Raw genomic sequence first — 26260 nt, forward strand, 5'->3', positions numbered from 1 at the left:
GCACCCGACGTGTGCCTGCGTCCTACGCGGTCTCACAAGACCACTGCGCAGGCTGAAGAGCAGAAGCAGGTACGCTTCTGCAGAAGAAATTGTGATTTTTCAAGTATTTAACCCCTATCCTACTAACCTCCAAGTGCAAGAATTGCAAGTGGGTGGGAAAAAACAGTCCTCAGGCCCAAAGAAGGGCCAGACATCCAGAAGCCCAACCCCCCCCCCCAGCACCACCACCCCCCCAGCACTCCAACACAAGAATGGTGTCTGCCAGCTTTAACTGAGGTGCCATTTTACCGGCAGTCGCAGGCACCCGGAGCAAGATTCGGGGCCTGCGTGCATTTTTATGGCAGCCGGGAGCCTTGTGAGGCTCCAGCCTGTCATTCTATACTTTCTATTGTAGGCTACTCTATGTAGCCTGCAATAGAAATGCCAGATTTTTGCGATGCATGGTATTAGTGATCAGTCTCCTAGGCCCTAGCCATTAGCTGCTGTGGGTGGCCCTCGCAACAACCTCTTGTTACTCATGTGGCCCTCGAGGTACCCTGAGTTTGATATGCCTGCACTCGAGTCTATACAGTATCGCATAAGCACCCTCCACCCTCTCCAATGGTGAACTCAAAACCCATTTCTTTTGTAGCCACTCTTCGCTTTGGCAAAAAACCTCAGCAAAATCTGCAACAAAAAGGTTGTGTTTCCCCGATGTGTGTCCTCAGCCTTAGGAAAGGGAACTATCTCACAAGCTCTTAGACTTTTCCTTTCTGCTCAGTCCACTCCTGCAGCAAATTCTGAAACACATACAGCAGCTTTCTCACAATACCGGACTTTAGCCTTAGATGGAATTTTTATGCCTTTATAAGTTATTGTCATTGAGGTGTTTTTGACAATTTTTTGAACTTTTACCTTCCAGGATGTATCCAGATCCCAGTCGAATACCTCCGGTGGAGTGACCCTGAGCCGATAGCGGCGGTAGTCTTCGCCTGTCTAGGTCTACTTGCCACCATGTTCGTCACAGCAATATTCATCCTGTACCGAGATACTCCTGTAGTGAAGTCATCAAGCCGAGAACTATGCTACATCATCCTGGCCGGCATCTGCTTAGGCTACCTTTGCACGTTCTGTCTCATTGCGAAACCTCAGCGGATTTACTGTTACCTGCAAAGAATCGGCATCGGGCTTTCCCCAGCTATGAGTTATTCGGCTCTCGTAACCAAAACCAACCGCATCGCCCGAATCCTAGCGGGTAGCAAAAAAAAGATCTGTACCAAGAAGCCAAGGTTCATGAGCGCCTGTGCGCAACTGGTCATTGCTTTCCTCCTAATCTGCATCCAATTGGGAATCATCATTGCCCTGTTTATCATGGAGCCCCCGGATACCATGTTTGACTACCCAAGTATTAAAGAAGTCTACTTGATATGCAACACCAACAATCTTGGTGTGGTGACTCCTCTTGGCTACAACGGTTTGTTGATCTTGAGTTGCACCTTTTACGCGTTCAAGACTAGAAATGTGCCGGCCAATTTCAACGAGGCGAAGTACATTGCTTTTACCATGTATACCACCTGCATCATATGGCTAGCCTTTGTGCCAATCTATTTTGGTAGCAACTACAAAATTATCACCATGTGCTTCTCGGTGAGCTTAAGTGCCACGGTAGCGCTCGGCTGTATGTTTGTGCCTAAGGTGTATATCATCCTTGCAAAACCGGAAAGAAATGTTCGCAGTGCTTTCACTACCTCCACGGTGGTCCGAATGCATGTCGGGGATGGGAAGTCTTCTTCAGCCGCCAGTCGGTCGAGTAGCCTGGTCAATTTATGGAAAAGGAGAGGGTCTTCTGGAGAAACCTTAAGGTAAAATCTCTACATCAAAAATTTCTGTTGTGGAGCGGAGTATTTTACATGAACTCCAAGATGGTGTATTCTTATTCTTCGTTGATTTTGTTATTGCTTGGGTTTTTGAACGAAATTTTTGTAGCAGACTTTTTTTTCCTCTTGACAGGCTAGTTTTGGCCAAATGTACCTCATCATAGTTCTTAAGTTGAATTTTATCTACAATGACTATGTAGATTGTAGAAGATATTTCAGAACCAAAATGGGTCCCGCATTATGTTGCCCAGGACAAAAGGACTTGGTGTTTGTTTCCCCCTCTACACCCTTTCCATGACCATGAGTCCAAACCTCAACCTCTTGTTTGCTGTTCCCCTGGAGATCGGAGATCTTCTACTTGTTCTTGCCATAAAATAGCAAAGGGGTGGATCAGTTCTGGGTCTCCACATGTACTATCTCTAGGGTCACAGTACTTATTTTCAAAAAGTTTACCTTGAAGACCAGTTGTAGGCAATCTAGAACATCGTGGAGGCCTCAAATGTGGTTCTTGTCTCCACTTGGAGGTCTCCTATTCCATTCAATGCCCCGTGTTCCATATCACAATGGAAAGGTAACCCTACGTGCTTAGCAACTCTCAATTATAGTCTATTGGAACGTCTTCAGCCATTTCTATATCTTCTATTCACCAATGGTGTACAGAGTTAGTAGTTGTACCTGGCATCTGGTGCCTTAGAGGGCCCAAAGGCTTCTTTGTCATATAAGGAGCCACCAGTATGATACACGTTTGGTGAGGGCGTTGTTAAAGATTTTGCATCAGGGCCCAGGAGCTTAAAATGACACCTCTGCCATTCACTATAGTTGAGGATGAGCGGACATGTCCACCACAACTCCAAAACTTTTAAGCATTTTTAAGTAATCCAACCCAATCGAATTTCTCCACCACACAGTCCATTCAGCAGGACCTACCCTACAGAGTGATGACTCCAAAGAAAGTGCCAATTGTATAGAATCGGTCTGGCCCAGAAGTAATGACATAAGATATTGTCGTAACCTTCACGTTTTTTTCCTCCTATTATTTGTGCCATTGTTTTGTCTTCCCATGTCCATTCTCATCCCTCGTCTTCACAGTAGTTTGTTCTTTGTTTTTTCAGTCTTCGCACCTCCATGATCAGACCACCTGTACCCGATGTAAGTCCAATAGCATTACTTCCTATCCATTTCATGTTCTACCATGTTCTTCCATATTTATTAGAGTAGTTTTGCAAATTTATAACGTTTGATGAAATTATATGTTGCAGAAATCAATAAAAAACAAAAATTTTGCAGGTCCAGCTAAGAATTTTTAAAGGGATCCTATCATTAGAATCCCTTTTTTTTCTAACTAACACGTAGGAATAGCCTTAAGAAAGGATATTCTTCTCCTACCTTTAGATGTCTTCTCCGCGCTGCTGTTAATTATTACGTTTTCCATCTTTATGCAAATGAGTTCTCTCGCAGCACTGGGGGCGGGCCCTAGCACTCAAACAACACTGGGGGCATCCCCAATGCTTCCAGAGAACTCTCCAGCGCCGCCTCCATCTTCTTCAGGAACCGGCCTCTACGTGTCGTCTTCCGGCATGGCTTTCAATCTTCTATGCATGTGCAATTGGATCTGCAAGCGGGCAAAGCCAACTGCACCTGCGCGCAGCCATTTTTTTGTGGCCGCTTACGTGAGCACTTGTAGTTAGTGGTCACAAAAAAATGGCCACACGCAGGTGCAGTCAGTAGAGATGAGCGAGTACTGTTCGGATAAGCCGATCTGAACAGCACGCTCGCATAGAAATGAATGGACGTAGCCGGCACGCGGGGGTTAAGCGGCCGGCCACCGTCAAAGCGGAAGTACCAGGTGCATCCATTCATTTCTATGGAGCGTTCTGTTCGGATCGGCTGATCTGAACAGTACTCGCTCATCTCTAGCAGTCAGCACTGCCCGAGGTCCGCTGGCAGAGTTGATTGCGCATGCGTAGAAAATTGAAAGCCAGGCCGGAAGACGATGTGTAGAGGCCAGTTCCTGAAGAAGATGGAGGCGGCGCTGGAGAATTCTCTGGCAGCATTGGGGATGTCCCCAGTGCTGTTTGAATGCTGGGGTCCGCCCCCAGTGCTGCAAGAGAACTCATTTGCATAAAGACAGAAAATGGAATATCTCCCAAACGGCGGCACGGAGAAGACATCTAAAGGTTGGAGAAGAATAGCCTTTCTTAAGGCTATTCCTACGTGTTAGTTAGAAAAAAAGGGATTCTAATGACAGGATCCCTTTAAAATTTAAAGAGAACCTCTATGATGGACCCCTTTAAAGTGCATCAGTGTGATACCCTAATAGAGTAATATTACTGAGGTCAACTACATCCTTTAAACAGTCCTACAAAGTGCCAAATGGGGGCAGAACGAAAACACTTCCTGTCTGGGAGGAGTCTTACCATACTCCATGTGACTCCTAAGAAGCCAAAAGTGCTTTCTTTTGCGTCACGGTTTGGTACTTTGGAGTAGTTTATTGGTGTAATTGTACCCACTATTTAACTCAATTAGAATATTACTGTATATTGACATCTTAACAGGTCCATCATAGTGGCTCTTCTCGCTCTTCTTAAAAGGAAAATATAAGAAAAAATGTGATCAAATTTCGAACAATAGATGCAGAACTAGTCTCACCATAAACATTGGATGAAGGATGGCTAAACCCATCAATTTCAACCGTACCAGTTGACCATCTAATGTGTATGGGGTTGTCCTGACTCAGTGATAGGGAAACGCATTAGGCATGTTGCATGCAGGTCTTTTCTCTCCACATTTTTCAGGTGGAAATCGGGTAGAAACCCAATGGAACCAATTATAGTCTATAGGGTCTCGACAAGTAACCACTTTTTAAGAGAATTCGTTTTTCAGGTCCCCAAGTGGACCCAAGGAACGGAAACCCAAGCGTAGGTGTGAACCTAGAGTAATAGTGCTATACTACCCTTTACCACATTGAGATCACTCATGTAGTTGACCAAGTTGTGTATGTGGTGGTTGGACCTTACTATTGGGAATGTATTGACAGTTTGAGACTTACTAGTGGTCTCAGACTTGGTTCACCACAATCCTTAAATTGGTATTCCAAGAGAAGTCTCTATAGTATTTAGATAGGAAGTGATGGGGAAACTCCTAGGTCTCCTCTGAACCATTAAACCCTCCAAAAACCCAGCTACAAAGAAGAGAGGGCTGTTGAGTCGCCACTGGAAGAGTGTGATCCTTAAAGGGATTCTACCATTAAACTACTTTTTTTTCTAATTACCACGTCGGAATAGCCTTAAGAAAGGCTATTTGTCTCCTACCTTTAGACGTGGTCTCCACCGCGCCGTTCCGTAGAAATACCGGTTTTAACCGGTATGCAAATGAGCTCTCCGCAGCAATGAGGGCGGGCCCCAGCGCTGAAAGGCCGATGAGCGCATCCCCATTGCTGCCCGAGAGCTCTTTCCTGCGCCGCCTCCTTCTTCTGCAGCAACTCCGCCTCTTCTGGCTTCTCTTGCTCTTGTAGTTCTATACAGGAGCATAGAGAGGCCACCCCAAAATGGCCGCCGGCCAGCTCCTGTATTGAACTGCAGGAGCGGCTACCAAAAAATGGCCGCTGGCCGGCGGCCATTTTTGGGTAGCCGCTCTTGCAGTTCAATACAGGAGCCGGCCGGCGGCCATTTTTGGGTAGCCGCTCTTGCAGTTCAATACAGGAGTCGGCCGGCGGCCATTTTGGGGTAGCCGCTCTTGCAGTTCAATACAGGGCCATTTTGGGGTGGCCTCTCTATGCTCCTGTATAGAACTACAAGAGCAAGAGAAGCCAGAAGAGGCAGAGTTGCTGCAGAAGAAGGAGGCGGCGCAGGAAAGAGCTCTGGGCAGCAATGGGGACGCGCTCATCGGTGTTTCAGCGCTGGGGCCCGCCCTCATTGCTGCAGAGAGCTCATTTGCATACCAGTTAAAACCGGCATTTCTATGGAACGGCGCAACAGAGACCACGTCTAAAGGTAGGAGACGGATAGCCTTTCTTAAGGCTATTCCGACAAGTTCATTAGAAAAAAAGGTAGTTTAATGGTAGAATCCCTTTAAGGGTCAAGACCACATCCATCTGGCACAGTGTGCCAAAATAGTCGGGACTGTATAGAGCAGGACACCAAATATTTATTGATCCTATTGGATACGTTTAGCCCCCAAAAAAATTGTTGTAAATTTTGTAGCCTAGTGAATAGTTTTCAGAGGGTTAAGAATTTAATATTCAAATATAGAAAAATCTTCTTTTGAAATAAATTTGACAGGTAATTTTTGTTGAAAAACAGGTAAAAACTTAAGAAGTTAACTTAAGAAGCCTGGTCATTGACTCGAGCTTTCTTGGCTTCTGACTTGCTCTAGTGGACCTTTTATATGAATAAGTAACTTAAAATGTGTTATGATATTTAGTCAGTTCACTAGAATCTCGTAAACGCATTGATGGAATACAAATGGGCAGTATAAATATGCAAAAAGTTTCGGGAGCCCTTGGCGCTATCCTTTTCTGCATGCATGGCTTTCCAAAAGTTTCCTCATCATCTTCAAAATCATAACAATACATTGACAATCTTAACAAGCCGTCTATATTGTACAAATGGTTCAATCAATCAAGGTCTATGTGAATGGACAAAAAAAGTATGTGAACCTCTGGAATGATGACCGCTCTACCCAATCAAATCAGTTTTTGCCAAATTGATATTTACTCATTTTGTTTATTTTGTTACAATTTGTTTAATTAGAAATTTGGTTGTGGCATCATCAAAAAAAGAAAAACATTTTCGAACTTCAAAAATTTAGAAATTTTCCAACATCCAAAGATTTGTCAAATGAAAACACTCGAATTCTTCTCTTTAGGGTAAATATGAAGATTAGCGACAAGGCGAAATGTAGAGAACTTCAGACAAGTTACAGACCCTAGGCCAAGGGTCTGGGGTGGTGGTAGGAGGTGCAGACGTAGCACCAAGTCCCTGGTGCTTGAGGGGTCTCAAAATTCCTTCTTCCTCATAAGAAGAAAACAGTATTATTAAAGGGATTCTATCTTTAAAATCACATTTTTTGTCAATCACACGTAGGAATAGCCTTAAGAAATGCTATTCTTCTTCTACCTTTAGATGTCTCCTCCGCGTCGACATTCGGTAGAAATCCCGGTTTTTGTCTGTATGCAAATGACTTCTCTTGCAGAATTGGGGGCGGGCCCCAGCACTCAAACAGCACTGGGGGCGTCCCCAATGCTGCGGGAGAGATCTCCAGCACCGCCTCCATCTTCTTCAGGAACAGTCTCTCTGCGCGTCATCTTCCGATGACCGATCTTTCACTTCATAGTCCAGGTTCTGTTCAAAAATAGTTATCAACTTAAAGGGGTTGTTCCCTTGATCCTAATGATAGACCCAGGAGTCATGACAATGGGTCATGTGATCCAAAGCAGCATTCTGCCCCACCCTCTTGCCCCGATCTCACCGTTCATTAATACCTGTGCTATGAGGATTGGCTGACTATAGTACAAAATAATTAAATAGATCAAAGTTATTGTGAACTTGCTCTAGCGCCACCTTTTGGAATGCAGTGCCCTATACATGAATTACCGTTTTTTTCAAAAGAAGGCGCTATTGGACTTATTTGCATATTCTATTCCCAGAATTCTTAACAAGTCCTTGTACACTGCGAGATGTCTTCTTAACCACTTCTGTACTGGACCAATTTCCCTGGTTCAGGACTGAATTCATTTTTGGAATTTTTCCTACACGCGTTTTTCAGGGCTACAATATTTTTTTCTGTTCAGGTTATTCAAAAAATTTTCAGTGACACATAGGACTTTATTCGTATCATATTTTTATTTTGTATGTTTTTATAAATATACAGGAAAATGTAAACAAAAAGGAGAGGAACCAGGTCGGCCACTACAAAAGTGGCCCCCATCAGGTCATAATATTTTCCTGTCCGCATGTACCCTGCGGAGATCTCATGGCAAGCACACGGATGCCATTATAGTCTACGGCAGGGGTGCCGAATACGTCAATCGCGATCTACCAGTCGATCGCGAAGGACGTATGGGTCGATCGCGGGATACAGCCAAGGATCCCCGGTGTCTGCTTGTTCACAGCGCAGGCTGAGAGTCATCTGGAGATGACTCTCAGCCTGTGCTGTGAACAAGCACTCCAGACACTTGCAGGCTGGGCAGTAGCAGCTCCGGGGGATGACGCGCTCCCCGCTCTTAGAGAGAAAGGGAGCCGAGGTGCTGCTTGTTCACAGCACAGGCTGAGAGTCATCTCCGGACACTTGCAGGCAGGGCCGCCGCAGCCCTGACTGCGAACAAGTGCAAGGCCCCGGCCTGCCAGTGTCCAGAGATGATTCTCAGCCGGCGCTGTGAACAAGCAGACACCGGAGAGCTGTCTCCTGCTCTCATGCTCCACAGACCCCGCCTCTGGCCCTGCCCACATGTCCCGCCCACAAGAAGTGGGTAGTAGATCTTATCCCTTGGACAGTTTATAAAGTAGCTCACATGATGAAAACGTGTGAGCACCCCTGGTCTATGGGGTCTGTGTGCTTTCACTGGCACAGTTTGCCAGTGCATTTGGTATTCCGTTCGGGAGGTCCTCATGTGGTTTACCAACGAGGCCTAAAAGCTAAGAATTTCACCCAGCTAGCCAGGAAACTGCTTCACACTGATGATGGGCAATAGCGCCGAAACACCCATCTGTGGATGGGACCCTCTTAAATTAAAAAATTGGATCTTTGTAGTAAAAGGAGGAATGAAGCTATTGTCTAAGATATCCTGCTTAAACTCTTTGACCTACACACCATAAAGGTGTTACGAATTATGAGGGTTCACATACTTTTGCTACGGAATGCCTTGACTAATGAAATCCATTGTTCAATATAGTTATTGCACCGTGAAATGTTTAGTGCTCCAATAAATATGGTTTAAAGGGGTTTTCCAATAAACAACTTTGCTAACCATCGATGTGAGGTCCGTGGCGGTCCATCTCCCTGTAGTACCGGGCCCGATGGGATGGGCAAGAGCGACAGAGCGAAGAGACCGTGAATGGTAGAGGACGGGTCGTCAACCTTATTTTTGGAAAACCACTTTAAGTCCCAATTCATTCTAAGAATCTCTAATCTATAGGGCCGGAGAACTTTGTAACTTTTTATATACATTATTTTATTTTTTTTTATTTATTAACCCATCAAACTTTCTTTATTCTAGCATTTCATTTACTCCTGGGCCTACTCACACCTATTGTCAGCAACCAATCGGAATGTAAGAATTTATTTTAACACTCTAATCTCTGTTGCGTAGCGTTAGTCGGGGGCAAACTACAAAAACATCTCAGCCTAGCTGCTTTATGTGGTGTACGTCTGTATATTGTATGTCGTCTCAGACGTGATGACTATGTGTTCTAAAGCAGCAGTTTAGCTGGATGGAACTACGAAAGGGTGGAACCATTCCGGAACATTGTTTTCTTAAACTGTTCCGTTCCTCTGTCGTTCCTTTCGCCAGTTTGGGCTTGTCTTGACACAATCTAACATGTCCAATTGGTTGTGGAATAGCAGAGGATAACACAACACAGAGATATGAGAAAAGCAACCACCACACACACCCCACCCACCTTATTTTTTATCCCCCCCCCCCCCCCCCCCCCCCCCCCCCCCCGAGAGATGATTGCTCCTCCTATATGATATTATGGATTAGTAACCCTATTCTCAAAAAACAAGATAATTCTTTATTAAAGAAGTTGGACCAAGTGATGTAAGATCATGTGTCCACCGGATACAGTAGGTAACAACTTGATGATTGGAGTCCAACCACTGGGACCCCACCAATTCCAAGAATGTAGTCCCATTATTGTCATATAATGGAGTGGCAGTAGGTGACATCTTGATGATTGGAGTCCAACCACTGGGACCCCACCAATTCCAAGAATGTAGTCCCATTATTGTCATATAATGGAGTGGCAGGGTTGATATGATGGACCATTTATATGGTCAATCCTGAAATTGATGAATGGAATTGCGTTGTTCCCATATAATGGAGTGGCAGGCTGCGACGATGGACCATTTATATGGTCAATCCCGAAAGAGATGAATGGAGTCCCATTGTTCCCATATAATGGAGTGGCAGGCTGCGACGATGGACCATTTATATGGTCAATCCCGAAAGAGATGAATGGAGTCCTATTGTTCCCATATAATGGAGTGGCAGGTTGCAACGATGGACCATTTAGATGGTCAATCCCGAAAGAGATGAATGGAGTCCCATTGTTCCCATATAATGGAGTGTCAGGTTGCAACGATGGACCATTTATATGGTCAATCCCGAAAGAGATGAATGGAGTCCCATTGTTCCCATATAATGGAGTGGCAGGTTGCGACGATGGACCCTTTATGTGGTCAATCCTGAAAGCGATGAATGGAGCAGCAATGAGCCTGCACAACCTGCCACTCCATCAATATGTGGAAAATGGGACCGCTTTTTGAAGATGGACAGGGACTCCACTGGTCCTTTGGACAAATTAAATTTAGTAACTTGAGTCAACCCCTTTAATAAAGACCCTTCCATTTGGCCCACCCATCAATTACCTGAAGCAGAGAGCAGCTATTTGGAGTATATATCTCTGTTGGATCCCTGCACGTCTATAAAATCTTCAAACAGTTTTTAATTTTTGGGTAACTCTTCTAAGAAAATTGCATTGTCCAAAATGGGAAACCCATATAGACGTAGGTAAGTATAACCCCTTAAAGGGATCCTATCATTAAATCTCAATTTTTTGTTCCTTAAGAAAGGCTATTCTTCTCCTACCTTTAGATGTCTTCTCCAGGCTGCTGTTTGGTTTACAACCCGGTTTATGTTGGTATGCAAATGAATTCTCTCACAGCACTGGGGGCGGGTCCCAGCACTCAAAAATCAATGGGGGTGTCCCCAATGCTGCGAGAGATCTCTCCAGCGCTGCCTCCATCTTCTTCTGCCGCTGGCTTCAAAATTCTAGACCTGGGGCCTATAGCAAAGATGATTGTGCATGCCCACCGGCCACAAGAAAATAGCCACTTACACAGTATTGTAAGTCTTCGAGGCCTGAGGCAGTCAGCAAGGCCTAGAAGTTTGAAGTCAGCACCAGAAGAAGACGCGAAGAGAGCCTGTTCCTGAAGAAGATGGAGGCGGCGCTGTAGAGTTCTCTCACAGCATTGGGGACACCCCCAGTGCTGTTTGAGCACTGGGGCCTGCCCACAGTGCTGCAAGATATCTCATTTGCATACCAACGAAAACTGGATTATGTACCGAACGGCGGCCCGGAGAAGATATCTGTAGGTAGGAGAAGAATAGCCTTTCTTAAGCCTATTCCTACATGTTAGGATCCCTTTATGTTTTTATTAATTGTCACCTAATAAGGAGAAATTATGTTTCATCACTAATGAATTTAGAGACGACATTTAAAAAAGTTGTCCATCAGGGAAAATTTTTTGACAAAATGGGTTAAAAAAACACAACCTCATAATCCTCCACCACTTCTGATGTCTATCTTCTTCTGGTATCTACTTCCTAGTCCCTCTTGACATACAGGAAATGGCACTTAACCAATCCCTACCTGAGACGAGTCTGTGCTCATCTCCGGTGCGTCAAGAGGAACCACAAAGTAGACACTGGCATGTGACCCATGGAGTGTCAGGAAATTTGGGCAATATAGCTTATATAATTTCTTCAACCAACGATCAACCTTTTGTCAAAAAGTTTTCCCACCAGATAACCCTTAGAAAACACCCACGACTACCATCACTCCACATTGTTGGCAGATATCCTTTTAGATGGCCCCCAGGAAAAAAAAATTATCTAATGGAACAAAAAAAAAATTAAAAAATTGGAACGCTAGAAAACGATACATAGTAAATGTCTTTTGTGTATTGCCTGTCTACAAAAAAAACATGGCCGCCTTAGGGAAAACTTCAAAAACATCTGTGTAATTCTGTAAATTTGTGTTTTTTGTCCTTTTCTTTCAAGTATGGGTTTCTTATGGTAAGTAAAGTGTATGGAGCAGTAGGATTCTAGCATTGTATGTCATTGTAATCCTCTTCCTATCCATGTTACCTTCTTTCCTAATGACCGACTCTTCCCTTCTAGTGGAATGGTAGTCAATACGTAGATCCTATTAGTCCCTTGTCTTACAATAGACATCCATAGTACTGGTGGTGGTGTACTCATTGGTGATCGATGGAATACCTGATTTATAAAGGGTATCCATACCAAATGGGGAATAGATGACAATGGATATATTACCTAGAGTTGTAGACATATGGCGGTGCCTTGAAAATGATGGTGTCTATTGCCATCAGTTTTATTTGAGCCTTCAAGGGGTTCCAGGATTTTCAATCGATGACCTATCCTTGGTATACTATAGGCATCTATCTATGATCGTTGGAGTTTATCTAGGTACTGGGCCAACCATACTTGTCACCTGGACAATGATAGGGCTATGGCACCTCATTCTACTAGTTGGTGGAGGTCACGGGGAACCCCCTATGAATACAGTAGCATACATCAAACTGGCATCTAACACCGTGAAAAAAAAAATTCTACTATTTCAACAAAATGGGGGTGACTGAGACTCGGTCTAGTCATCTGCGCTACTGTTTCCATTTTTCTGTTCCATTATAGGAGCAAAAGAACCAAATTTTTGGCAGTGCCTGATCATGATGGACATCAATGGTATGTGATGGACCTTATTAAATGTAAAGGGGTTTGTCAGGATACGATCATGATGTCCGTAATTTTTCAACAACATACATAAATAGGCCAGCAGGTTGCACCATTTTTTCCTGCCTTTTTGATGGAATTGGGAATGGAGTCTCAAAATGGAGCTTCCAATACACGTGTGAACCTATCCTTAGATTATTGCACTACAGGCTACGGCCTACCATGTAGACATCCATGGTAATACAAATTATAGCTCAACTTTTCTTATTCCAGCACCAAGGCCTGTTGCCCTCTGTTCCTCACGGCCATGTCCTTGGAGATGCCATTCAGGCATTTGTTGGATGAGCTTATATGTTCCTATCCTGACTCTATCCTTGGTTGCTGTGCTAGTCTGTCCAATTGCTGTGATGTCTCCTGTGTCTCTGGGTCACAATTTCCCCTCTGGTTCCGTCATCTCACTTTTTTCTATGATCTTACAACAGGGTCACACTAGGGTCTGCCCATCTCCGTCCAGGTTTCCACTTAAAGGGATTCTACCATTAAAATCAATTTTTTTGGCGATCACACGTCGGAATAGCTGTAAGAAAGGCTATTCTTCTTCTACTGCCGCCGTTCGGTATAAATCCTGGTTTTCATCGGTATGTAAATGAGTTCTCTTGCAGCACTGGGGAGGTCCCCAATGCTGCGAGAGAACTCTCCATCCTCTTCAGGAATGGCCTCTTCACGTAGCTACAAGGAAAATGGCCTCTTACACAGTAAGGCCCATTTTCTTGTATCCTGTGGGCATGCGCAGTCGGCTCTGCCCGAGGCCCCTAGTCCCGGAAGAAGACGGGTGAAGAGGCCGTTCCTGAAGAAGATGGAGGCGGCGCTGGAGAGTTCTCTTGTAGTATTGGGGACGCCCCCAGTGCTGTTTGAGCACTGAGGACCGCCCCCAGTGCTGTGAGAGAACTAATTTGCATACCGAAGAAAACCGGGATTTATACCGAATGGCGGCGCGGAGAAGACATCTAAAGGTAGGAGAAGAATAGCCTTTCTTAAGGCTATTCCTATGTGTGATGGACAAAAAATTTATTTTAATGGTAGAATCCCTTTAAATTGGTGGAGAGAAAAGTCCTGTTCAAAGCGAATAGGGTTTCCATCTTTCAGGTCACCATGTGGACCTAAACGATGGAAACCTGATGCTAGTGTGAACCTTATTTTTATTCTAGTTTATCCCCAGTTGTGTTATTATTCTGGGTACAGCCTTGACTTAAATATCTTAAACTATGCTATGGTCTGGGATTTCCTTTATATCTGACCCCCTGTCATGTCAGCCACCAATGACAGACTATTCTATGGGCTACTTTCAGACAAGCAAAAAAGACCAGACCCACAGAGTCCATACAAGTGTTCAAGATTTGTTCAGGATCTCTAAATATTTGGAGTGAGTCTAATTGAGTAAGGGATACAAACAAGACCTTGCTGGAGTCAAACCCTATAACACTCTGAATGGGGCACCTCATATATCATTTCCATAAAGAAATTCCATGATGTAGAATGATGTGGACGCCACATGGAAAAACTACAGATTGGGCCATTGTCCCAATGCATCATGGTGTACTATTATGGCATGGACATGGCACCCACTCAAGAACTGAACAGGCACTGTTGATAGCAGGAGTCTGCAACGTTCACAATCTGAGATCACTAGAGTCGTGAGTATCTAACCCATTAGATGCGGTGGTTAGTAGTGATGTGACATCTAAAGGATTTCCAGCACTGATGTGTTTCCCCGGGACAAAAAGAAAGTAAAAAAAAAAAGATTTTAAGAGAACCTTTCATGTCCTCGGGCACATGTGGTTTTATATACCGCTAGATAGCCGACAGTGAGCTGAATTCATCACGCTGTCAGCTTTCCTGTTATATGCCCCGGGGCAAGAGCTATCTGTGCTGTTACCGATATCTCTTCACTGTCAGAAGGGCGTTCCTGACAGTCTAGCTGGGCTATGAGGAACGTCTCTCCTGACAGTACTCGTTCATAGCTCGGTACTCACTGAAGGGTTGTTCCTTACCGCCCAGCCATGACGCTAAGCTGGGAGGAATGCCTTCCCCCCCTTCCAAAGTACTAATCTATGGACGAGTACTGTCAGGAGGGGCCCAACTAGACTATCAGGAACGCCCTTCTGACAGTGAAGAGATATCGGTAACGGCACAGATATCTCATGCCCCGGGCACATAACGGCAAAGCTGTCAGTGCGCTGAATTCAGAGCACTGGCAGCTTTCTAGCAGTATATAAAACTGTATGTGCCCGAGGACATGAACGGTCCTCTTTAAAATGAAAAAATAAAAAAATTAAAAAATAAAATTAAAAACATAAAAATTCTTTTTAAAAACTTCACTGTATAAAAAAATAAAAGTGTACAAATGCACTAATAAAAAATACTTTTTGACCCACAATAAAAAAGGACCTTAGCCTTAGGGCCTTTTTATTGTAGGAGAATTAGTACTTTTTAAAAAGGCTAAGTCTGAATTCACATGGGGTTTTTTGGAGAGTTTTTTTACGCGTTTTTTACATGAGGCCTTTTTTGAAGCGTTTTTAGTTTTATTTGCTCCAGCTCAGTGTATGAATGTTAGGGAATAGCAGATGATAATTCCCCAGAAGCTGCTGGTGAACCCTGGAGGGAGGGGCACAAGGGACAGTGAGCCCTAAACTGAAGCCCCCCACTTTCCCTTCCTATTGCCAGACCCTATCCTAGGTGATAGGCGACAACCACGAGGACAAACCCTCCCTGAATACGTGAAACACAAAACGCAGACAAGACGCACAACAACAAAGGGAGGTCAGCTAGCCAGGGTTCGGTAACAAGAGAGCGATGCAGTGCCAAATCGGAGTCAAGAGAATAGTCAGTAGGAAGCCAGAGGTCAAGGATAAGCATACAAGTAAATAACAGCAAGCGATACCAGAAAGCAAGGGCAATAACCGGCACCAGTGTGACTGTGAGCCAAGACTAAATAGGGAAGGAAGAACCCGCCCAGAACCTGACAGGAAGAAAAGCTGTCAATCACAGGCAAGACAGATTAACCACTTAATGAACAGAGGTAACCTTGGCAGAAGACGGGTGTGGTGCAAATCCAATTAAGGACAGAGCCGTGTTCACACAGTGCAACTAAAAACCTTAAGCAAATTGTCAAACTGCACACGCCTCCGGCACCGCAGCATGCGAGCAGAGGGTGGCGCAGAGGCCCGAACAGGCAGAGATGTTACAATGAACCATCATAAAAACATAGTGGTTTTTGGAGCAGTTTTTGCAAAAACCCATTGACTCTTATTGTTTTTTTCAGGTGGAATCTGCCTAAAGAAAGGTCAGGTCGCTTATTTTTTCCGTTAGCAGAAAAAAAAACGCTAGCGAAAAAAAAAAAGCTTGCGGATCCCGTAGAAGTCAATTGTGAGGCGTTTTTTGGAGGCAGATTTTGACATGGATTACACGTCAAAATCCGGCACAAAAAACACTGTGTGAATTCAGATTAAGGCTGGGTTCACACAGGGTTTCTTGGGCCGGATTTTGACTATGAGGCCGCCTCAGAATTCAGTCCAAAAAACGGCTAGCTACGACTGGATGACTTTGCAGTGCACCGGCATCTAGTCGCGGCATTCCACTCCAGATTTGGCCCAAATGAATGGGCCTAGTCGGGAGGGGAGTCTCGTGCTGCGGACATCCTCAGCTGATTCAGCTGCGGAATCTGCGGCACAAAAGGACAGCTTGGTCTTTTTTCCGTGAGTTGGAAAATAACGCTCACGGAAAATGGAAGTGACTGGCTCCCACTGAAATGAATGGGAACCTACCCTAAGGGTAAGTTCACATGTAGTTTTTTTGGTCAGGATTTTGAGGGCGTAATCACCTCAAAACCCTGACCAAAAAGACGGCTCCTACTGAAATCAATCAGAGCCACTCAGGAGCCACAAGAAGCTCATTCTTCAGGCCGAGTCGCCTCGCGATTCGGCCTGAAGAAACTCCACCCTCCGGACAAGGCCCATTCATTGGGCCTATAATCCGGAGCAGAGCGTGTGGCTGAATGCCGGTGCAGTGCACTGGCATTCAGCTGCAGTGACCCATTTTTTGCAGCCTCTGCCTCCGATCCAAAAAACTCTATGTGGACTTACCCTAAGGCTTTTTTGGTGGCAGATTTTGCTGTAGTTTTTTGAGCCAAAGCCAGGAGTGGGTTGAGAAGAAAGGAGAAGTATAAGAGCTTTCTATATATTTTACATTCCTTTTGCAGACACGCCTAGGTTTGGCTCATAAAACCACAGCAAAATTTGCAACAAAAAAGCTGCTTCTCCTCAGCCTTAACTAGCTCCATTTGTAGAGGAATTAGAAACTCGTGGCTTTTGGAAAATGGGGATGTAAAATAAAGTAGTATAAAAAAAAGTTTGGCTACAATTAGCCAGCCTTATGTACTATGTTATTGGTAGGGTTGAGCGATCGGGTTCGGGAAAGAGCAAATCCCGATCAGCGATCGAGCAAATTTCACGATCGCGATTGGGATCGGCTGGAAAATGATCGTAAATCGGATTTTAAAATCGATCCTGAAATCTCAAGATCGGCTCAACCCTAGTTACTATGTATGTGAATTGTTCCTCAAGAAGCTATAAAAATTCCAGATTTGAAAAAAAAATTAAAAAAATATCTTTTAGAGAATGGCAATGCAAAAACAACCGATTTTTTTAAATAAAAAAAAATGTTTTTATTGCAAAAAATGTACAAAAAATCTCTATAAATTAGGTACTGCTGTAGTTGTACTGACCCGCAGAATAAGGGGGCATTCACACGGAGTAACGCCGGGCGTGTATCACAGCTGTACACGCCGGCGTAACGGCAGACTGCCGAACACTTCCCATTCACTTCAATGGGAGCGCTTGTAAACGCCGCTGTTACAAGCGCTCCCATTGAAGTGAATGGGAAGTGTTCCGCAGTCTGCGGTAACGCCGGCGTGTACGGCTGTGATACACGCCTGGCGTTACTCCGTGTGAATGCCCCCTAAAGGTAACATGCTATTTGTATAAATGTATCAAAATAATATAATCGCCCCAAAAATCATACTGTGTACAAATACAACTCCAGAAAAAAAAGAAACCTGAAAAAGTTATGACTTTCAGAATGCAACATTGAAAAAATTGAAAAAAGTTGATGTGCCCTTAATTTCCAATTTCCCAATTTCCAATTCTCCCAATTTCCAATTTCTCAAAAATTTGCACTGATAGGACTGGAACTTAGTTCCAACCATGGCAAAATCATTACCTCTTTTCCACTTGGAATTTTTTTCCAGTGATGTCACAGTCTAGAAGATTTTGGAGACCTTACCTCATTTGGTTTCTGTCTGCCTGATCTAATACTATCTTTCGATTCAATACTGTTTGGAACAACTCTGAAATTCCTGTCCATTTTGTGGTTCTGATTACCCCTATGGTTCTGATTTCAGTCAGTTTTTTGGTAGGTCCCTTGGCTTCCTCGTTGGTCCACCATTTAACAACTTTTGTGTCCAATTTCTGACTTTACTATGGTTGGGTTATTCCATTCTGCCCACTCTTGTTTTCTGTTGAGAACTCCAGTTACATCCCCCAGTATGTCTGTGAACAATTGCCCATTCTGAGGGCTTCAAATTGAGGATTCCTATGCAGGACTCCACCTCCTTATTGGGGTTATGGGTGTAGACTGTACCTTAGTTTAGACCATAGTTCAGTTATATCCCGGAGAGCCCATTTTCTATACATACATATATAGGTTCTATATCTGAAGTCTAAGATAGCCATATACATCATATGGTCAATGGGGGAACACTTGTTTAACTAGCAGCTATCCCGTATACACATGCATTCTTTTCTAAGGTGCGTATGCATATCAGCTTTGGGGATAGTTCAGGAACTCCCAAATATATCGAATGGCCAACCAATTCCACTAAATTGGGTTTCACTGACATTAATATAATGTATGTGATCAATTTTAGATGTCAGTTTGGTGAATGTTTAAAGTGGTCTTCCCGTTATGGACACTTATCCCCTATCTACAGGACAGGTGATAAGTGGATCACTGGAGGCTCAACAATGGGTTCCCCAGTGATCAGTAGAATGGGCAACCAAAAGTCCTCCTAAGGCCTCCTTGTGACTGGAGAGCCAATGCGATTGCGTGACTGTCTCTCCATTCACTTCTAAGGGGCTACACGCGTCCCATATCCGTGAATGGAGTGCCAGTCAAGTAAACTCACTGGTGCTACAGTCAAAAAAAGGCCTTAGGGGGATTTTCGGTCCCCTGTCCTCCCGATCACTGGGGGACCCATAGTTAGCACTTATCCCCTGTCCTGGATAGGTGAAAAGTGTCCATAACGGGATGACCACTTTAAAGAAGTTTTGGTGATGTTTTTAATTTTAAATGTTATAATCCATATTATAAAAACCTCCAACATCCAAACATTCCAACTCTTACCACCAAGCCTAAAATAACCTGTCACTTCCTGTTTATTAGGGGTAGACCATAAGGCCAGGTTCACACTGAGTATTCCGGCTCGTCATTTGGTACGTAGACGCCGTGGGAGGATTTGCGGGCCGTATACGCTCCCATTGTTTTCAATGGGAGCCGGTACCGTACACGCGGCACTATTTTGCAGCCGTGATTTTGCGTCTACGTACCAAATGACGAGCCAGAATACTCCGTGTGAACCCGGCCTAAGTGATAGACCCAACTGTCTGGAACAGACCCTGTTGACTTAATGCTAGTGGTGAGCATCAGTGTGATGATAAGCATAAAACTCTACAGAAAAAAAGTTGCAGACGTCCATGGCGTGTAAACAATGTAAACAAAAAAGTAAGGGAAATGGGAAGGGAAGGTTAAGGGAAGGGAAGGGTAAGTTCAGACGGAGTTTTTTGGTCCGGAACCTGAGGCGGAGGCTGGCTCAGGTTCTGGACCAAAAGTCGGGTAGCCATGACTGTACCACACCGGCATCCAGCCACGCCCTCCGCTCTGGATTAGGCCCAATGAATGGGCCTAGTCCGGAGGAGGGAGTGTCATCAGGCCGAATCGCAAGGCGAAACGGTATGAGAATGAGCACCTCGCTTCTTTTTTCCGGGAGTCGGAAGAAACGGCTCCCGGAAAAAAAGACCTGACCGACTCCCATTGATTTCAATGGTAGCCCTCTTTTTGGTCAGGATTTTGAGGCGGATACGGCCTCAAAATCCTGACTAAAAATCTCAGTGTGCATATACGTCCTCGAAATGATAATAGTGGGCTGCATGGATGTAAATAAGTCAATGGACGGGATGGGAGTCGCTAGAATATTGATAATAACATGAAAATTTTTAAAAACTCACCAAAAATTCCAAAAATATCTTCAATATCCAATTGGATTTACGTTGAAATTGAAATTTTCTGAAGACACATCTCTTTTAAGCCGCCCCTATTATGTATAATAACATTGGTAGGAGATGTAGCTATAGGGACAAGCAGTTTTGGGAAAGACCCAACTGGTTCCTGTGGCTGAAAACATCGTTAAAAAGCATAAAACAAACAAAACTTTATGGAACTTTATAGGAAGATACAATTGTCAACAAAGACAAAATTTAACGCAACTTGTTTTTTTCTTACGTAATCCTTTGATTTGTTTCAGCTCTAATGGAAAATCCGTTACTTGGGCACAAAATGAGAAGAGCAACCGGGGTCAACATCTATGGCAGCGTCTTTCTGTCCACGTCAAGAAAAAGGATAGTACCAACCAGACGGCTGTCATTAAGCCCTTCTCTAAGAGCAGCACGGAGAACCGATACATTAGCACCTCCTTCCCCGAGTCCAGTGCCAAAATGCTGTATGATGTTTCCGAAGCCGAGGAGCATTATCCAGTCCAGTACCGACCGCAGACACCGTCTCCTATCAGTACTGTAAGCCAGAGAGCTGCTTCCGTCACCCGGACAGACGATGACATCCCATCTTTCCATTCCGATACCGCCCAACGAAGTGGTTCTTCTCAAGGTTCCTTAATGGACCAAATCAGTAATGTTGTGACCCGGTTCACCGCCAATATCAGTGAGCTAAACTCCATGATGCTTTCTTCTAACACACAAGGAACCTTGGTGCCCACCCCTTTATGTTCTTCCTACCTGATTCCAAGGGAGATCCAACTTCCCACCGCTATGACCACCTTTGCAGAGATCCAGCCAGCCCCGGCCATTGAATTTAACGGTGGGTCAGTTTCTGCCAGAAAGTCCTCTTCTGACAGCGTCAAAGATAGCACGACAGTGGCACCCGTAGTAAAGCAAGATGTTGAGGAGTTGGTGGCTTTAACACCACCTTCTCCTTTTAGAGACTCCATTGACTCAGAAAGCACTTCCCCTAGCTCCCCAGTTTCAGAATCAGCTCTTTGCACCCCGTCATCTCCTAAGTATGACAACATGATCTTGAGAGACTACTCTCAAAGTTCTTCCTCGTTGTGAATGTAAATTATACTAGTCAGATATGGAAAATGGCAGCGCATATACACGATAGGGGGAGGGTTTCACAGACCTTGTTTGCATCGGCAACTGGTGCTCCTTAAAGGCAGTGTCAGATCCAAGGTCCCATCTTCCCCCACGCAGAGCAGTTGTTTTTAGAGTGGCCTTAAAACATGGTCTTTAAGAAACACTTGAGGGCTGGTAAGGAGTCGGACGCAGAGAGTAGGAGAGTATAATAAGTGCTTTGATTATAATGTTAAAGTTGGCTGTTTTTGAAAAAAAAAAAAATTATTTTTTTTTGAACAGAGTGGATTGTAATCAACTGTAAAATATATTGTCTTGTTTTGCTTTTGATTCTCTTCCCAGAAGTGAACCTTGATCTTTTGTCAAGATTAGAAGACCAAACATGAATGTACATTTTCTTTAAAAAAAAAAAAAAAAGACTCAAAAAATCTGGGACCAAAATGGCAGGCAATTTTGTATGAAGAGACTATAACAAAAAAATAAAAAGAGCTTCTCGATCCGTATCGAATATTCGATACCCATCACGAATAAGCTGACTCTCCGCGGTAACGACGACTATGTACGATATAGGGCACAAGGCGCAACATGTTGTGTTTTTTTTTTTTGTAAATATTTTTCATCCATTAACCTTTGATCGGTTACAAAAAAAAACAAAAAAACATCGGACTAGAATTTATTAACAATGAATTATATTGTCTTTTTTTTTTTTTTTTCACCGTGTTGCCGACAATACTAAAAAAAAAAAAAGTAGCAAAAAATATTTTTTTGGAGTACTGTTTTGTAATTTGTTTTTTTTTTGGTGAATATAACATTTATAGGAGAATTGTTTATGGTGTTCTTGCATCCCTATGTGTTGAATGCTTTTTTGTTTTTTTTCTAACGATTTTTTTTATCGACTACCAATATTTGTGTTTCGTTGCTTTTTTTTTGCATGTAAAAAAAAAAATAGGAAAAAAAAAATCACAAAAAAACAAACAGTGCTACTCGAATAAACCTAAAAACTCTTACGTTCTTGGCATAGCTTTTAATACATTGTGTCGAAGCCTTGAATTCCTTTACTATAATAACCGTAAAGCCGGGGTTTTTCGGTGGCTTGGCTCTTTGTATATTATTTTAACCTTGAACTGTGACCGAATTTGGATTTCAAAGCAATACAAAGTAAGGATTACATCTCCTTAAAACCAGGATTTTTTCGTCCATCCTAGATGAAAACGTAGACGTGTTTAGTATCATACATGAATAGGATGTTGTTATTTTTTTTTGTATATTTCAAGAACTTTGTTATCATTTCGAAGCAATGGAAAAAAAAATACAAAAAATTATTCAAAAATGATCGACGTAATTCTTATAAAATATCCATTTTCTGACGACTATCCTCAGGTGCCAAATATAATAATACAAAGGATAGTGTTTTTATTTTTCTTTTTGTTTTTTGCAGGTGATGACAATGGAAATAGCCTTAAAGTGGAATGTAGAATTATGGGTATCGATAAGATTGTGTCCGGAATGTTGTGTATGAAAGAAAATAGAGGAAGAAAAAGTGGTATTTTTTTTTTAACGGGGTTGTCCATCAGGGAAAAGTTGAAGGGTAAGTTCACACGTTGGTGGAGGCCGCCTCAAGTTCCGATCCAAAAGTCGGGACGTCGCGATTGAAAGCCGGTGCACGCTCCACTCCGGATTAGGCCCAAATGATTGGGCCTAGTCCAGAGGAGGGAGTTTCTTCAGGCCGAATCGCGAGGCGAAACGGCCTGAAGAATTAATATTTTGCTTCTTTTTTTCCGGGAGCTGGAAGAAACGGATTTCAATGGGAGCCGTCTTTTTGGTCAGGGTTTTAAGGTAACCTCAACTCTGACCAAAAAACTCTGTGAACTTACCCTAACAGTAGAATGGGTTAAATACATAGATATAAAAAACTAGAACTTACCTCATCGGTCCCTCGTTGCTCCGATTATCCCCCACCAATCTCTATTTCTTTGACCATGGCCATGGACTACCTGTCGGAACCAGAAAGTAAAAAAATCAATGGGGAGCCAGTAAGAGTTGGAAGGTGTATCGAGAGGTGACTATTGCTTTTGTAATTTTTTTAATTTATAGAATATATAGAAAAACTTATAAAATAAAATTTTATTTAAAAAAAAAATTCCCTGCTGGACAACCCCATTAAATTGTAGATATTGCAAAAGAAGGTAGTCTTTTTGTGGTCAAAAAGGAACAAAATTTCGTAAGTGATAGGTCTTGATGATCGTAGACTAATTCTATATATAGGGTTGGGATGGCCTACCAGAGGGTCCATGCTGTGTCCCCATTGGATTCAGAAGCCCGCCCATTTGGCACTAGGGTTTACTTCTCATGGCTTGATACACAAGTAACCTATTAGATCTTATTGATATTTCTTGTGTGTATGATGTCAACAAAGCCTAAAATTCAATTAAAATTGGATGTCCAGGTCCTGTGTAAATGGACGGTGGCCCTCGGAAAAAAAATCACCTCTAGTGGGCCAAAGGAACCCCAGTTCAATTATGGTACCTTCTCAAAACCATGGTCCAGTATGGCCAATTCAACATAGTTTTTTCTTCTTATGGAGAAGAGCTAATGTGCTTAATTGAGCCTTGCCCATAAGAAAATCTCCATACCCCAACTGGACCAGTCCCAGGAATTTTGTACCACAAAAAGGCTACCTTCTTCATACGGAGGCAAAAAGTACTCTAAAAAATACTGTGAATTTATATTTTATCATACATTCCAGAAGCATATAAAGTAACGCAACAAATATACTAAACTATATTGTATATTATGGAATACATTTCAAAGTATATTGTGATATGTAATTCTGTTTGTCGGTGTCATTGTTTGTACGAAAAGTGAAATAAGGTAGGTAAAAACAAAAATGTTACGTAGCAGGAGGTTTTATGTTCATTGGCATTAAATACACATAAAGAGGTTGTACAGGACTGGAAAATATGAGTGATGTCTTCCATAAGTGTGCCACTCATGTCTAAAGGTTGAGTGTGGTATTGCCACTTGACCGTCAACCCTACTCCCTTTGGAACTGAGCTATCGGGCCAGACACAAACCATTGACAGGAGTGGTAAGGCTTCTGGAAGAAAGAAACCATGTTTTTTCCAATTCTGTACAGCCCTCTAAATCCCAATGGAAAAAAATTAGCAGATCAGAAGAATTATTTTAGAATTTAATTTCCATAATTGGGCAATTTTTGGCAAAATTGTCGGAAAATAGAAGTTATATGGTGGTGAGTCGAACACTGAAATGAATACAAAATTCTAGCAATAATGATTTAATATGAAATAAAACATAACAATTGGTCAAGGGTTTGATGAGAAATTAAAAATTTATTGCAGTTCTGCATTATGTAGAGTGACCACCTTGGGGACAGTAGGAATGAGACTGAATCTACAGAGGATTTCAGACTTGTAGACTTGATTTAGCCACCCAAAAACATCCCCTATAAAAATAAGTTCAAAATTTAGAAAAACAAATTTTTGTATTCTATGGCATTCTCAATTTACGATTTCTGTTTCCTCTTTGCATAATGTTTTATTTTAACAAAAAATATCATTGAGGATTTTTCTGAAATATTTTCTAACAAAGTAAGGAAAGTAATAGGTATTTTTGATAAACTTTGAAGAAAATATCCCTTTCGATACGAATGATTTGCCTACTTCGTTACCCCCCGCCCATTCCTATTCTTCCTCGATTTCTTAATTCTTTCCATTCCACCCACTGTCTGTCCATCTCTCTATTTTTTCCACACCAAGGCGAAGACCCAACATAGTGGGCCGCAGCAAAAAAAAAGTGCAGTAACTGTAAAACACTTAGGGTAAGTTCACATGGGTTTTTTTGGTCCGGAACCCGAGGCGGAGGCGGTCTCAGGTTCCGGACAAAATACGGGTAGCTGTGACCGGATGAAGTGCATCGGCATCCAGTTGCGCACTCCACTCCGGATTAGGCCCAAATGAATGGGCCTAGTCGGGAGGAGGGAGTGTCTTCAGGTGGATGTCCCAAGGCGAATTCGCCTGGAAGAATGAGCATCTCGCTTCTTTTTTCCAGGAGCCGGAACAAACGGCTCCCGGAGAAAAGAACTGACCGTCTCCCATTGATTTCAATGGAAGCCATCTTTTTGGTCAGGATTTTGAGGCGGATATGGTCTCAAAATCCTGACCAAAAAACCCCGTGTGAACCTACCCTTACACCATGTGAGCCCCCGCCTAATGCCTTTTTTCTTACCCATCCTGCCTATTTCTACACTTTATTTCTTCCATCATTCCTTTCTTCTCTCCTTCTCATTATTTCTTCTTACCTATCTCTCCCTTTTCTCCTCCTACCTTCCAGTTCTTCCTTCCTTTCTTCCATCATGCTCTATTCTTCTTCCTTCCATAGTTACTCGTACATTTGTGTTCTTTCCTTCTCTCTTTCTCCATCTTCTCATTCTTTCTTTCCCTTCCTTCCTCCAACTCTCCCTTTCTGTCTACCCTATCACTTTGTTCTCAACCACCCACCATCCCTTCTGTCCACTTGCTTCCCTTCCCATACTTTCTTACTCCTTCATATCCTTCGCGTAATTGACAGCCAAAATTTTTAAAGGGAACCTATCATATAAACCCTTTTTTTTCTAAGTAATACATCAGAATAGCCTTAAGAAAAGCTATTCGTCTCCTACCTTTCATTATCTTCCTGGCGCCACCGTTCCGTAGGAATCCCAGTTCTTGTCAGTATGCAAATGAGTTATTTTGCAGCACTGGGGGTGGGCCTCAGCACTCAAACAGCACTGGGGGCATCTCCAATGCTGCGAGAGAACTCTCTCCAGTGCCACCTCCATCTTCATCAGCAGCGTCCTCTTCATCCTCTTCTTAGGGCGGTGGCTTGTAACTTCTAGGCCTCGGGCCTTGAGCAGAGCAGACTGTGCTTGCCCACAGGCCACGAAAAAATGACCACTTACAATACTGTGCAAGCGGCCATTTTCTCGTGGCCTGTGGTAGGCCTTGGGCCTGCTCTGCAAAAGGCCCGAGGCCTAGAAGTTACAAGCTACCACCGTAAGAAAAGGATGAAGAGGACACTGCTGACGAAGATGGAGGCGGCGCTGGAGAGAGTTCTCTTGCAGCATTGGGATGCCCCCAGTGCTGTTTGAGCGCTGGGGCCCGCCCCCAGTGCTGCAAAATAACTCATTTGCATACTGACAAGAACTGGGATTCCTACGGAACGGTGGTGCCGAG

The 26260-nt window shown here is 43.3% G+C and overlaps 1 protein-coding gene across 10 annotated transcripts in view; it reads left to right on the top strand.

The window, feature by feature from the left end:
- GRM5 (glutamate metabotropic receptor 5) overlaps positions 1-21509 on the top strand; it is a 282158-nt gene extending 260649 nt beyond the window's left edge. Inside the window, exons 8-12 of one of the 10 annotated variants that reach the window (XM_075266194.1) lie at positions 902-1841; positions 9073-9126; positions 12514-12564; positions 20189-20757; positions 21372-21441. In XM_075266194.1, coding sequence (XP_075122295.1) covers positions 902-1841; positions 9073-9126; positions 12514-12564; positions 20189-20757; positions 21372-21415 — 1658 coding nt within the window. In that variant the 3' untranslated portion in view covers positions 21416-21441. Of the gene's footprint in view, positions 1-901; positions 1842-2968; positions 3006-9072; positions 9327-11859; positions 11875-12513; positions 12565-20188 lie in introns of those variants that run through there. The other 9 variants (XM_075266196.1, XM_075266197.1, XM_075266190.1 and 6 more) reach the window with 9 other exon arrangements.
- The last annotated feature ends 4751 nt before the right edge of the window (positions 21510-26260 follow it).

Source organism: Leptodactylus fuscus, chromosome 2, assembly GCF_031893055.1.
Source record: "Leptodactylus fuscus isolate aLepFus1 chromosome 2, aLepFus1.hap2, whole genome shotgun sequence".
Taxonomy (NCBI): domain Eukaryota; kingdom Metazoa; phylum Chordata; class Amphibia; order Anura; family Leptodactylidae; genus Leptodactylus; species Leptodactylus fuscus.